Below are 13,969 nucleotides of genomic sequence, written 5' to 3'. Positions count from 1 at the left end.
AGAATCATATTCTGACCTAGTACTCAAAACTGAAATTGATTAAAACAAGTTCTCTGATCTAATTTTAAAAGGTGAAGCCGATAGTTCTGGTTACAACTAAATGCAATCCAGGGAGACCGAGGTGTAGACTGACTTTGAAACTATGAGCATGTGTACACCCTCAATGACACTTCAATTGCCAAAACTGGAAGTGGTTTTTTAATCAGTGACTATAAACTGAAATAAATATTTTAATAATACTAGAGGAAAAACTAAGTGGTGAAATAGAAAAAACATACACAGTTATTGTTATATTTTGAGAACACTGAATTATATTAATCATTAATCAAGCTCACAATGTGTGAATATGAGGCAATGTTGTCTTAGGAAACCTAGAGTCTGGCCACACATCTTCTGTGCAGAAACTCAAAAGGCCTTATTCTCTATTGTCCTGGACCTTGGTTAGTTCTTCAAAAAAACAGATGACAGCAAAAAAAACCCATTCAGTGTTTCAGAATGGTAGCATTTTAAATCTGCTCTGCAGATACAGCTGCACAAGATTTAGATAAAGGAGAACCGGATTCTGACATTTGCAACTAAATAAAGATCGGTTCTATTGTTTTCTACTGATTTAAATTTCCATTAAAGAAAAGGACATGACTGAAAAAATGGTGCTTTGAAGATTTATATCACCTAATGATTCAACATTATATTTCCATTACAAATGAATGGGAACACATTCAATTTCTTTTAAAAATGAAAGACCAAATGCAAAACTCCATTTGACTAGAATACATAATTACCTCTGAAATTTGGTCTTCAAATGCCTTTTAAAAGTACACAGCCAACTTTTAAGAGCTGGCTTGCATCTTTTGTTTTCTCACTGATTTCAGCTGCATGAGTATACAGCATTTATCCACTGTGGAATACTTTCAAACTACCTAACTAACGAATAAACTAAAATAACAACAAAAAGTGTATTTCTGAGGAATTAGGTTGCTGTCAAACACCTTCAGCTCTCTAACATGCACCAAATGTAAGATTCTATTTTGTGCCTTTGAGAGAACCAGAACTAAGTCAAAAACCTGATGGGAACACATCACTTGAGTCTGAGTTATTCTGGAACTAGAAAGGCCACAAAATTAAAATCCATTCTGAGAATCTTCCTACTTCAGAGGGGTTTCCTTATGTTACCCTCCATCCCCACCACATTCCTACATTTGGTAGACTTCAAAGGGTAAGAAGCCTTGCCTAAAAAGACATAGGCCTCTAAAGTAAATCAGGTTTATTCCACAAAATAAAAGAAGTAAGATAAAAAGATTTCATCCCAAGAATTCTCTCATGTCCTTCCCATGTTTGTTTTACATATTTAAGTGCAGTTCCAAAGTTCAAGAAAAAAATGCTAATTTCTTTTCCCCATAACAAACTTCATTTGCTATATATTTATTACAGTTCAAGGACTGTTTATATTCTTCTTCATCTGGAAAAATTCACTTATCACCAATGAGATCAGTGCAGTTCCACCTCTACGTTTAGGCAATGAAATCGTCCTGTGCTCTCTGAGTAACTCTTTTGAGATTCAATGCATCAAATGTCATGTATTAACAAAAGACAAAGCACAGCCACATCAACAAACATAAAGCCCTATAGTGTGTCAGAATTGTAAATATAGGTCTACTTTTGTAAGAATACTTACAGGTAGAATGTTTGGGGGTTTTATCAGTATCGTATATGGTAAGGTACAATGAACATTTAAATGGGGCAAGACACGCAGATGCCTTAAATTCAGCTACAGTTTTCAAATACAGCCCAGACTACTGAGTGTAACTTTAATTTTTAACTATGTACTATTTCCCGCTGTTGCCATCAGCATATCAATCAAGTGTATATTATTCTGGTTTGCTCATTTTATTAAAAGCAAATTCGGAGCACAATTGACTTTTCATTTGTTTAACAAGTGAAGAAATATTTACCCTGACAGCCATTTCATTGTAGAAATTCATCTTCATAATAAAATATGCTGTCTGTGAATCAAGGAAAAAAAAGATGGCATATATTTCAGTTACACAAAGACAGTGCTCCTATTTTTACATATAAAAGGTAAGAATCTTTATACATAATACATAATAAGAGTTCTAGGCTTAGAGAGAATAAAATCAAACTTTGTATTGAAGAGATAGGCTTCCTAATACATAATGCAGGCTTAACCAGAAAAATCTATGGTAGTCAAACTAGGAGCTAATGGAGATATATGATCATAAAATGCTCTCCGCTGAGTTTGATAATCAATGGTGCTCTACTGAGAGTAGAATAACAAAGCAGAAATATTCACAAGTGCTGGTGACACGTAGTATTGTATGATTTATTCACTGGGGTTCTTTTAGCCAAAACTCACAGAAACATAAAAGGAATTCATATTTCAAGACGTCTGGTTTAATGAAAAATTCAAAGAAATGCTGTCTTCAGTCGAAATCGTTCAAGGATACGGATGCAGTGATGGAGCAAAATTGTGCCTTCCAACCATCTGTACTAAATGTTATGTACTTAGCTGCCTCCCGAGTAATCCTTGGGAATTTTGTTTCATTTAATATTCATTTTAACACCATAAAATCATAAATACAATGATACCATGTTACAGTGAATCCCCTGATATAGAAAACATTTCCTGAAGTCCTGGTTTCCTTCCAATAAAGTAAAATTCCTCTCATAGTGAACGAATCCCCTATTATACTAAGCAATCACTTGGCAGCATAGGTTATTTTAATGGATACATCACTTTAAACTAAGCTTTCACATCTGTTCCGCCCTCTAATTACAAATGCAAAATGAACATAATTCACAATTGTATCATAAAAAGTAAAATATAAGTACTTTGAATGCAAGAGTATGTCCTTTATTTAGCACAACATGCAGCTTTTATGTGTTTCTCATGTTTTAGACACAAATCAAAGGCAAAAGTGCTTTCCCCTGATATAGTGATTTTCTCCCCCATGGCAAACAGGAATTCACTATAAAAGGGTTTCACTGTAATTAGTGTTATTTGAATTGCCTAGTCTGATCCAAAGCAAATTGTCTGTGGAGAGCAGCAGGACTGGATTATTTATCAACAGTCTGGGCAATTAAGAAACAGTTGGCTGCAATATGTTATTTACAAATGAACACAATGATGCTACTTCATTTTAAATTCTCTTTCTTCATTACATTAAGCAAGGCATAATTCCTGCAGTTTAATTAAGGTGCATTTTAAATGCTCACTTTAATATCATACCAATCTACTAATAATGGAAACAGTAGAAAAGATATTTCTTATATGAAAGAAGAATGCAGAACTGCTGAATTTCAAAAGTTTCATGTATATGTGTAGCTGTATACCCGCACACTTATACAAATATATATTTGAGGGAATCTCCACCCCAAAGGTATACATTAGAATAAATAGTGGACTCTATCTCCCCTTTTGTCTCCATAAATGTTTTCTGAGTGATACTAACTGTAGATAGCTAATACTGGAATGGAATAATGGTTGCCAGGTCTAAGCATATTCCTAAACTGCTTGGTTAAATTGATACAATCTTGCTTTGCAGCTCATCTTTTCTTTCTTTGGAAAGGAACATATGAGTTGCTGTGCCACCAAATAGAATGGAAATTGCTAAGTTTTTATTCTTCTCATATTTGAAGGCAGTGAGCACTTAGGTCCGAATCCATCCCATTTCACTGAAGAATCTAAATTGGAGACGTAACATCAGTATGCTCTTTATATCATCAACACTGAAAGACAGTGGGACCACTTTCACTCTGAGCTTGGCAAAACATTGAAGAGTTCTGCAATTGCATCTCTGTCTACTATTTACAGAGACAGTCAATGGCAACTACGGTCCTAACTTGCATACCTCAATTATGTGTGAGAAATCCAGGCCTTACCCTACCACTACTTAACAAGGTCACTCACAATAAAAAGGAAATGATGCATTCCAGCTTTTCCTCAGTGTTGTTCTAAATCACAAGTCAGCCAAATGAAGAACTGCTGATATGTGTGTCTTACAAACTTATCCTTGAGCCAAAAGCCAAAGCCTGTGTCATCATCTAGGTTCTCTGCAAATGGATTTGCCCTGTGTTCTAGTCCTGATTAGAATAATATGTACTAGTTCTGCTATTAGAAGTGATGGGAGAATGTGTTCATCCCTATTCACAAAAGCAGAGCCATAATTTAGTACTTCTACCCAAGTCTGTTTTTATGTGCTTTCCTATTATAGAAAAGATTCTTTCCTGAACTGGGGCCTTCTTGCCCAGAAGACTCCTGTCTTATCCTTAAGTGGAATTTCCTGCATTTCAGCTTGTCCCCATTGCATTGCTTCTCATTCTTTCATGGGGTGCCAATTCCAAGGTGACACTACAAGGTTGACTCTCTGGGAGGAATTATCTTGCCATCTCACCCACATGCACCACCTCCACTTCTGAACCTTTGTATTTATCTCTGATGTTAATATTACAGGTGTCCCTACTAATTTAAGTCTATGATTCCAAAATATATTTGAAGCATTTTGTGTATAAACTGTTGTACTACTTTCTCCTTTTCTGTTTAAAAACTTGTTTGGGGATCACCTACACGTGACCTGATCCTGACTGGTGTTTTCTTTTTCTTTAAATAGTTAATACAAAGTGACAAATTCAAAGGAGAACAAGAAATTTGATTGAGAGTAGACTGAGAGAAGGAACTAACACATGGTCTAAGTTGGGAACAAGCACTTTATTTTTTTATAGAGAAAATAGACATTTGCCTAATTCCTATTGGACTGGGACTATTTAAAACTGATTACTGAGTTGAAACTAAACTATTTAGGGTGTCACCAAACTACATCACATAAAATATTCACTTTTTTCAACTGCATCTTCTTCCGAAGTGAGCTGAAAATATGATCATCATGCATGCCAACTTCATATAACAATAAAATGTTACAATTCTCTTTGCTTTAACACGTGATTTCTTGACTTTGAGAAATATTGTAAAAAGAAACAGTGATGTACAGTTTGATTCATGTTCTGGTGTTTGCCTGGTTTTAAAATTCATACTTTCCTGCAAGTCATGCAAGACTTTCAGAATCCAGTACAACCAATGTAACTAAGTTATTAAGAAAAACTAAAGGAGCGCAGTTCTTAATTTTAGCTTCAGATTAATATTAGGAAACAAAGCTTTATACAAAAGCACCTATATTTAGAATATAGAAAGGCACGTAATTTGAGTCATAAACACCATCAATAGTATTTATTTTACCTTAATGTATTTTAACAATCAAAGGAAGAGGCTCTAGAGGAGTAACAAATGAAATACTAGTAGCGATGCACATATGGACAGCCAATCTGATGAGCCTCAGCCTTTGTTATTTTCCGCATCAGTACCACTCACATTTCACAATTTTGAATATAATCATTAAAATGATTTATTATCAAGTAATCATGGGTATTTTGTGCATATGCTTTGCCTTGTTTGCTGGCAGCAGATACCAATCCAATCATTATCAGAGGACAAATTTTAAAGTGAGCAATTTTTTTGTATTTAAGGAACTATCATGTCAAATGTATCATTGCATTTCATAATCAGGAGTCATTACAACAGTTATTAGCAAGAGTTCAATGCAAACATTAACTGATCCTTTAACTTAAAAGTTGCATTAAGCTGCTGAGAAGACTTTTGTTTCTTTTTAAAATATTCCAAATTCAGCCATTAAATAAGTAAAGACAGTATAACAATGAATATAGGGAATGAACTTGAAGTTTATACTTAAGTCTACCCGAAAACATACAATACTGAATATACTGGTCTAAAGAGAGAAAAAGGTGCCTTTTTTTTTCGGCTACTTGTATGGCTTTCAGGTTAGCTTCCAGTCAAGCTGTCCTATTTAGTCCTCTCCAGTCAAAGAGATGGCAATTACAAAGTGAAGCATTTGAGGGAAAACGGTGGTTTTCTATGCTGATTGCTGTACAATTTGTAAGCTTGCTGGTAAGTCTCTGTTTCGCTACAGCCCTGACTAATATTAGATGAGAACTGGAATCCAGAAACTGGATGATTTCATGGTCTGATTTGGAATGTGTGTATTAAGTGTGGGCTTGCACAATTTTTTGTCCTGCATTATTCCACAGAGTTCAGATTTGGCAAGGGCTTGTCAGTTATGTCTATTTGAAGAACTACATATGAACCAGGCTTTATTAGTAAAAGCATTTTTTATTTTTATTTTTATTTTCAGAAATATTTTTCAAGAATGGAAAGCTGAGGGGGTTTTATGATGCTAGCTATCTCAGCTTGGTTATTACAGGAAATCCGTGCTAATTTGAAATACTTTTTATCTAAAAATGTAACTGTCAGTGGTTTTTAAGAAGAGAGGGCAAAAGAAGAAAGAGGTAATAAAGAGATGAGGTAAAAGGCCTCCCGTTCCATAGACACATAGAACAATTGAGGTTGGCAGGGACCTCTGGAGCTCCAAACCATTGCTCAAAACATGGTCAATTACAGCAAGTTGTGCAGGGCCTTGTTCAGTTGGGTTTTGAGTATCTCCAAGGATGGAGACTCCACAAGCACAGCTTGCACTCTTTGGGCAACCCATTGCAGTATTTTACCACCCTCACAGTAAAAAAAAAAAAATTTTTAAAAAATCTTTCTTATCTTTGAGTGGAATTTCCCATATTTCAGTTGGTGCCCACCGCCTCTCATCCTGTCACTGGGCACCAATTCCAAATGCTGTTGCAGGTGGGTTCTCTGGGAAGAATTATCTTGCCATCTCACCTATAGGGCACCACAGAACAGTGCAATGGACAGTAGGCACGGTGGTGATGTGTTCATTTTGTATCTTATCTGGGCACCATGGTTTTTACAACCTTTATATATAAAAATAAATCTCTGAAGAGACATCATTCTGTTTAAAATAGGAAACTGATTACTATCAACAAAGAAATTAGCATTTGAACATGGAGTGGCCAAAAGATAGCTCCTTACAATTTGGGGGAATTGAAAGATATGTAAAATGGATGCCATCAGATCTTTGTCCTGCTTATGCCCTCTTAAACACCTAATGATCAGATACCAAAAACTGACATGGTTCTTATCCTCATCTTGAAAAACACAGAAACACATAAATGGCCTTGTTTCTGAAGTTAAATTCACCACTCTATAATGTTTCAACTGTGAAAAAATGTAGAACTGGAGGGGACATCATGAGATGACTTCACCTAAAACATTGCCTGAAGCATATCTAAGTCATCCATGATAAGCATTTGTCTAACCTGCTCTTAAAAAACTGCAGTAGAGGGAGTTCCACAACATCTTTTGGCAGTATGTGTCAGTGTTTCACATGAAGTTGATTTCTTCCTTCCCTTTTCCCAGTGGTTGCATGGATCCTTTCTTTTCATTAACAAATTTTAACATACATTAACATTATCATGTCTCTCCTCTTCTACAGAAGCTTTTCTAGATTAAACAAACCTTCCCTAAACTCAGGGACAAAATTCAACTGAAGTCTCACCTTTTTTAAAGTAGAACCCAATCCAACCATATCTGTCCTGTATTAAAAATTAGTATTTTAGAAGATGGACTGAAAACCATAGTCTGAAAAGATGACTCGTTATTTATTAGTTAAACCAGGTAAATTGGAAGAGATGAAAACTTTAATTAGATTACTGATGCATGAGGGAAAAATAGACAAACTTTCAGGCATACAAGTTCCGCTATTTGAAAACACAGTTTAGTAGGAGGTATGGACTTTAGCTTGTAATTTATGAGTTGTTATAGCTCTTTTTTTTTTTCTTTTTCTTGACTTGTCAGTTTTGACCAAAACACAACAATTTAACTTTAACAAAATCAATCAAGAATAAATGCCTAACAAGTTTAAAACTAATGTAAAATATTAACATAAATTGATAAATTAGTGAAGTAAGCTACATATTAAAAAATTAATTATTTTATGTTAAAATCAAATTAGTTTCTTCTTAATCTCCTAAACCTGTTAACAGAGGTTTTAGCTTGTGTGCTATCATACACTTTTGCTATTTTCAAGTCCCTCAAGGGAATTAGATTGACTGTGATCTGCTGTGTGCCTTAAGGCAAAACCTCAAATACTTCAAGGTTCATTAAGTAAGAAATTTAAAGCACTAAAACATAGAAGAGCAATGTGTAGATACATGAGCTTATTCTATTTTCAGAATTAAAAGTTCTGCCAGGAAAAAAAGCATCTTAAAAAAAAGCTCCAATTCTGCAATTACCATCATGCGGGCAGGCTTCTTCACGAGCATATCTCATTGCCATATTGGGGACTAATACTCCAGAGCTGCAAACACTTAAACACTGACTAAACTTGACCATTATGAGTAGGCTTACTGAAATTAATGATGCTTTTCATCATAGTACAGTTAAGTATGTGTCTGTGTGTATAAAGGATCAAGTTTCAGCTTTTTAATTTCAAGACGAGTGAATGAATTACTTCATATGTATTCTATAAATAACCAAACAAAATTTTTAAAACTAATTTTCTACCTCCACCATTTTTCTGAAGTATCTTCTGCTTCGATAACCTCTCCACCACTTCTGTATAAAAATCACCATTTTGTTCAGATATCTAAAATGAAATATATTACCAAAATAATTATTATTTTGAGACTTTACAATACAAGATTATTTTTTCCTAATATTAAAAATAACATATAATGTATTATATCCAAACAGGTGGCCACTGCAAACATACTTAATACATATAAATGTATGCATATATACATATGCACACACATACACACTTATAATGCAATATATACATATATTTATATATGCACACAAACTTTGCTTTTGGGAAAAATGGGTTACTGCAAACTTACCTATATGCTATTTCAATTATCATTACAAAAGTTTAATGAAATAACCTTACAAATGTAATTTTCATGATAGATGATTTTATTTTCACAAATGGTTTTAACCAACATATCTGACCAGTTCAGAATTTTTTCAGTCACATGCAACATTTTCACAGCTTTACCATTTTTAAATACTTGACAAAACCCACAGATATCTGGAAATTTTAGACTACTTTTTTGCTTTTATTAATTAAACCTAGCTTAATTGTAACTAAATCTTTACTCTGTCCTTATTATATATACTTTATTATGCTACTGAAAGTTCCGTAATTGATGTCTCACATTAATTTTGCAGAAAATAATGCAAACATTACTTTGGGACTACCTAGAAAAAGCTGTATAGGGGAGCATTCATACCACTCAACTACGGACAACAAATTTAGAAGCCTTGCAGTACAGCTAGAGTCACTCAGTGGAGGCAGTCTTTTCCAGCAGGTAGTTCAAAAGACCTAAATGAGAGGGTAATACAGAACACTAACAACTGCCTATATTCAGCCTGGGCTCCTAAGTCAGACACCACATCCATCTTTGGAAAAAGGACACTGAACAGGATCACTCTGTACACTGTTGCAGAGAAAATCCTCTTCTACACTTAGCTGATTTAGCTCTTCTAACATGCTCATTATAATTACATGGTTCTTCTTACATTGGTCAATACTAAATACAAATGTGCATGTGGAAGAGCATTTTCCTACAGAATAGATTGGCAGACGCCTGGGTTTTCACTTTCTTCTGCAGCATGTTGTTACTCACGTGCTAGAAACAGGGGCACTAACCGATCCTCTGTCTTTGTAGGGGTTTTTGATATGGACGACATAGCTGATATTCCTTGGAGGGCTGAAATACCATGTTTGCTTGCCTGCTAACACTTGCATGTGATGGTAGCATCATGTGACAACACACTTGAACCACCAATGAAAAACATTTTGCCAGTGTCTTTTTTAACAAGTTGTTGTGGTTTAACACCAGCCGGTAACTAAGCACCACGCAGCCGCTTACTCCTCCCCACCCAGTGGGATGCAGAAGAGAATTGGGAGGAAAAAAGGTAAAACTTGTGGGTTGAGATAAGAACAGTTTAAAAGGGCAGAAAGGAAGAAAATAATAATGATAATAACAACAATAACAAAGTGACAATAATAATAATAAAAGGATTGGAATATACAAAACAAGTGATGCACAATGCAATTGCTCGCCAACCGGTTCCCAGTTACCTCCCAAGCCTGCCCCCCCAGGCCAACTCCCCCCCAGTTTATATACTGGGCATGACGTCACACGGTATGGAATACCCCTTTGTCCAGTTTGGGTCAGCTGTCCTGGCTGTGTCCCCTCCCAACTTCTTGTGTCCCTCCAGCCTTCTTGCTGGCTGGGCATGAGAAGCTGAAAAATCATTGGCTTATTCTAAACATTACTTAGCAACAACTGAAAACGTCAGTGTGTTATCAACATTCTTCTCCTACTGAACCCAAAACATAACACTATACCATCTACTAGAAAGAAAATTAACTTTATCCCAGCTGAAAACAGGACACAAGTGCACATAATAGCTGTAGCCTATCTTTTTATGAGAGAAATATTGGTCATTAAATGATTAATGTTATTTAACCTAATAATTCATTAGGCTTGATACAGTAAGGATGATACATAATGACTTGCGACAGGCAAGAGGTCAAACTAGAAGATGTAACAAACCCTCTTCCTCATAACCTTCATTTTTATGAAGATAGAGAAATTCAAGCATATGACTTTGACCAACTGGGCTTATGATCATAAAAAAAGGAGGAGGGCCTCCTGGGAGAAGGGACCAACCATAGTGTTTCCAAAATATTTATATCAATGTTGATACAGCATTTTACAGAAGAAGGTAATTGTACATGATTTATGTTTTATAAATGGAAAAAATTATGTAAACAAATATTTTTTTAAATGACCTGGTCAAATCCAGCAGTAAAATTTATTTTTTTACAATAAGACTCCAGTTACCATATACTCACTAGACAATTTTTCTATAATGTCCACAATAACAGTGATAAGAAAAGTCTCTGCAAACAGCATATTTGAGGGATGTCTTTTTTTTTTTTTCTAGTCATGCCAAGATTTCTTAAACAATACTGTTTAACTACTCTGAAGATGGATTATTTCCATGCTACTTATTAGCATCATGCCATTTTAATTGTATGCAGCTCTGAAAACCAAAAATTATTATTTCTTACAGTGGCACTGCATATATTTAATTCTATTTAAAAGCAGAAAAACAGATTGAGGTTTTTTTTCCAAATGCTCCCATTTTATTAAAATCAAGTAATACCATGAGAAATTTTGGAAGAAAAATCAAGATTGAAATACAGATTAAAATAGGCTTAATATACTACCTCAGATAGGCTCGGACTCTGCATCCTCGAAACCAGCTCTGGATTTTGACAGCAGCTTTGTACTCTATTTTTCTGTCTTCATCTAGACATCTGAAAATATAAAAAGTAATAATACTTGTCAGCATGGTAATTTAGTACCAAAGCAGAAAAATTCTTCTAAATATGTCTTACTGTTGCAGTTTGTGATCTTTTTCACCAGGTTTTTCATTTTTTTAATTCTACATAGTTAAATAATAGTGCAGAACAATATAACCTACATTAGTTGCATATTATGAAGATATCAAATACAAAGAGTATCGCAATTTGTAGATAATGTAAGGTTTGGGAGACTGTACTTCTTATTCCCATACAATACTGAATATCCATGTCAGCATGTCATGACCTTCTTCCATTGTAGGTGAAATAAATAGATAATGCTTTAATGATAATTATAACAAAAATCCTGTAGCTATGCATAAAATTGTATATCTACATGAATATTAAATAAATTAACTGTGGTCAATATTATCATGATAAATATAAATTGAATTAATAGGAAACATATATTAAGGCTGCGATCCAGTTAAAATACATTGGTTTATGACCGATACAAAATATTTTATTTATTACCTGAACAGTGATAGCATCAATAATGGTGACAGATACACTCCTTGTCTGTAGATTTTTTTAGTGAATATGAGCTGATCTTAGAGGATGAAAGTAGAGGATTTCAACCTTTCTGCTAATTTCTTAGGAAGGAATTTAAAGAAGAGAAATATGAAAAAGAAGTGACTGAAGAAGGAAAGAGAGTTCCAAATATAAGTTAAAACTAATACGAGTTAGAACAATGAAAGCATAGAAAAGAAATTAGATGTGGAAATTTCCAAACTTTAGAAGACTTGGAATGTCAGGATATGAAATCTTAATGTGGCTTAAAAGGAAGTCAGGAATAGGAAACAAATGGTGTTAGTAATTTGGCTAGATTCCAATGGGATGACCATGGGAATCTTTTACATGGAATTATAGTAGTCAATGCAACAGCTTATTGCATATTGACAGGACTTTTCACAATGGGAATTCAAAGACACGGATTTTGGAGAAAATGTAGAAATTAAACTCGCAGCATGTTGGCATGTGCTGCAGACAGGTAAGGAGGGAATAAAAGGAAATGAAAGAATTAGAAAATATGCTAGGGTTGCAGCATTGATTAATATAGACGCTAGAGGAACTAATGAAAAAGGAAGGATACAGGGAAAGATGAACTTTTTTTAAGTTACATGAGAAGAAAGGTTATCTAGAAAGAGATACTGGTGAGGCAGCTGGAGATGCAAGATAGATGTAAGTGGAGAATTGATGACTTCAAGGAGATCTTCAAGAACTATTAGCTGTCAGAGCTTTGTGTCAAATGACATAGTACAAGCCAAAAGGCATGTGCACAAGTGGGAAAGAAGCACAAGTAAAAGGACCTCACCAGAAATGCAGAAAATAATTCCAAAAGATAGTCCTTGCTTGCCATCTTTCTGTGACTCTGTCTATTAAGAGAATAGTGTTTGTGACAAAGCTAGAAGTCATGTAAGGAAAACCATGAATCTAAAAGAGATTAAAGAAATGTATGAATCTAGAAGAGACTTTTCAGAGAGTTCAGGAAGAAATCATTACTATGATGAGTTTCAATGCTGAGGGGTAGAACCCAGCTATGAGATCACCTCTGGCTTTTATTTACTTGTTTGTTTGTTTGCTTCAAAATGTCAATAACTGTCAAGTCTTTGAACTTAAAATTATATTTTAATTTTCATGGGTTTTTTGCTATCCCATTTTTATTAGGAATATATTTACCAAATAATTTAATTTGTTACACCTGCCATAAAAGAACAATTAGGTTACTGTTAGTTTTCTTAACTAGTTGATATTAGTTAGCTCTGCTGACAAAGTGTTCTGTCAACATTAATTGCCTCGGTAAGCACCAACAAGATTAATTTTTATCTGATAAGTTAGGATTTTCTTCATTACATTTCTTTAAAAACTAAACACATATTTACTACCAGAGATCAAGAAGCATTAGCTCCATTCATTTTATATCATCTGGTGCAGCATGTGCTCTCAAATCACATTAAGTGGGCACAAATTTTCATCCTTATCTGACATGCATCAGACCTGTCCAGTACCTGGAAACTGTGGAAAACAAACTTTTTTACCTAAAACCACAAAATAAGTCAATACCAAAGCTGGCATTTATGCTAGAGAGCTTCCTTGTTCCTTTCTTGTGCAGCTTCCTAAACTTCAGAATGATACTTCCAGAATAGTTTTACCTAGAGGTAAATTATTTTGATTAAAAGGGTATGAATGATTTGGGCCTGGACAGGTAGCCACAATTACAGCCTGGAAATGAAGGGGATGTGGGACTGGCCCTGTCAGAGGTGACAGCTCCAAAACCAGTCCCACCCACCTGGCAATGGCAAGGATCTGCTTCTGGAAGAGCAGAAGCCTTCTCCTCTATTACTCCCTGTTAGTTTTTTTTAGCTGGCATTCTCTCTTGTCTGGCCAAGTCAGTTTAGAAGTCCTTGTAAAGTTTATTGAAGCAGAGTAACAACAGACTTGTTAGTTCCAGAAACACTTTCAACTGGCCTTACCAGCAGAAGAAGTGGTTTCAGGTATAAGTTGCTCACGCTGGTATCTGCACTTCTGATCCGATTGTATGGTTGTCATATTGTTTGAATTAAGCTTTTACAGTCACAGACACTTCTCAAAGA

General features: G+C 34.8%; 1 protein-coding gene across 1 annotated transcript in view; it reads right to left on the bottom strand.

The window, feature by feature from the left end:
* The window catches only part of SPATA17 (spermatogenesis associated 17), a 99,039-nt gene that overhangs the window by 82,240 nt on the left and 2,830 nt on the right, over positions 1 to 13,969 (bottom strand). The window contains exons 2-4 of the mRNA XM_049833531.1: positions 11,241 to 11,330; positions 8,501 to 8,582; positions 1,953 to 2,003 (exon numbers count right to left, since the gene is read on the bottom strand). Of these exons, the coding sequence (XP_049689488.1) occupies positions 1,953 to 2,003; positions 8,501 to 8,582; positions 11,241 to 11,330 (223 nt within the window). The remainder of the gene's footprint in view (positions 1 to 1,952; positions 2,004 to 8,500; positions 8,583 to 11,240; positions 11,331 to 13,969) is intronic.

The sequence above is a fragment of the Accipiter gentilis genome, chromosome 30 (genome assembly GCF_929443795.1).
Source record: "Accipiter gentilis chromosome 30, bAccGen1.1, whole genome shotgun sequence".
Classification (NCBI taxonomy): domain Eukaryota; kingdom Metazoa; phylum Chordata; class Aves; order Accipitriformes; family Accipitridae; genus Astur; species Astur gentilis.
Note: the sequence above shows the minus strand (reverse complement) of the source record. Positions and strands in the feature narration are given on the sequence as shown.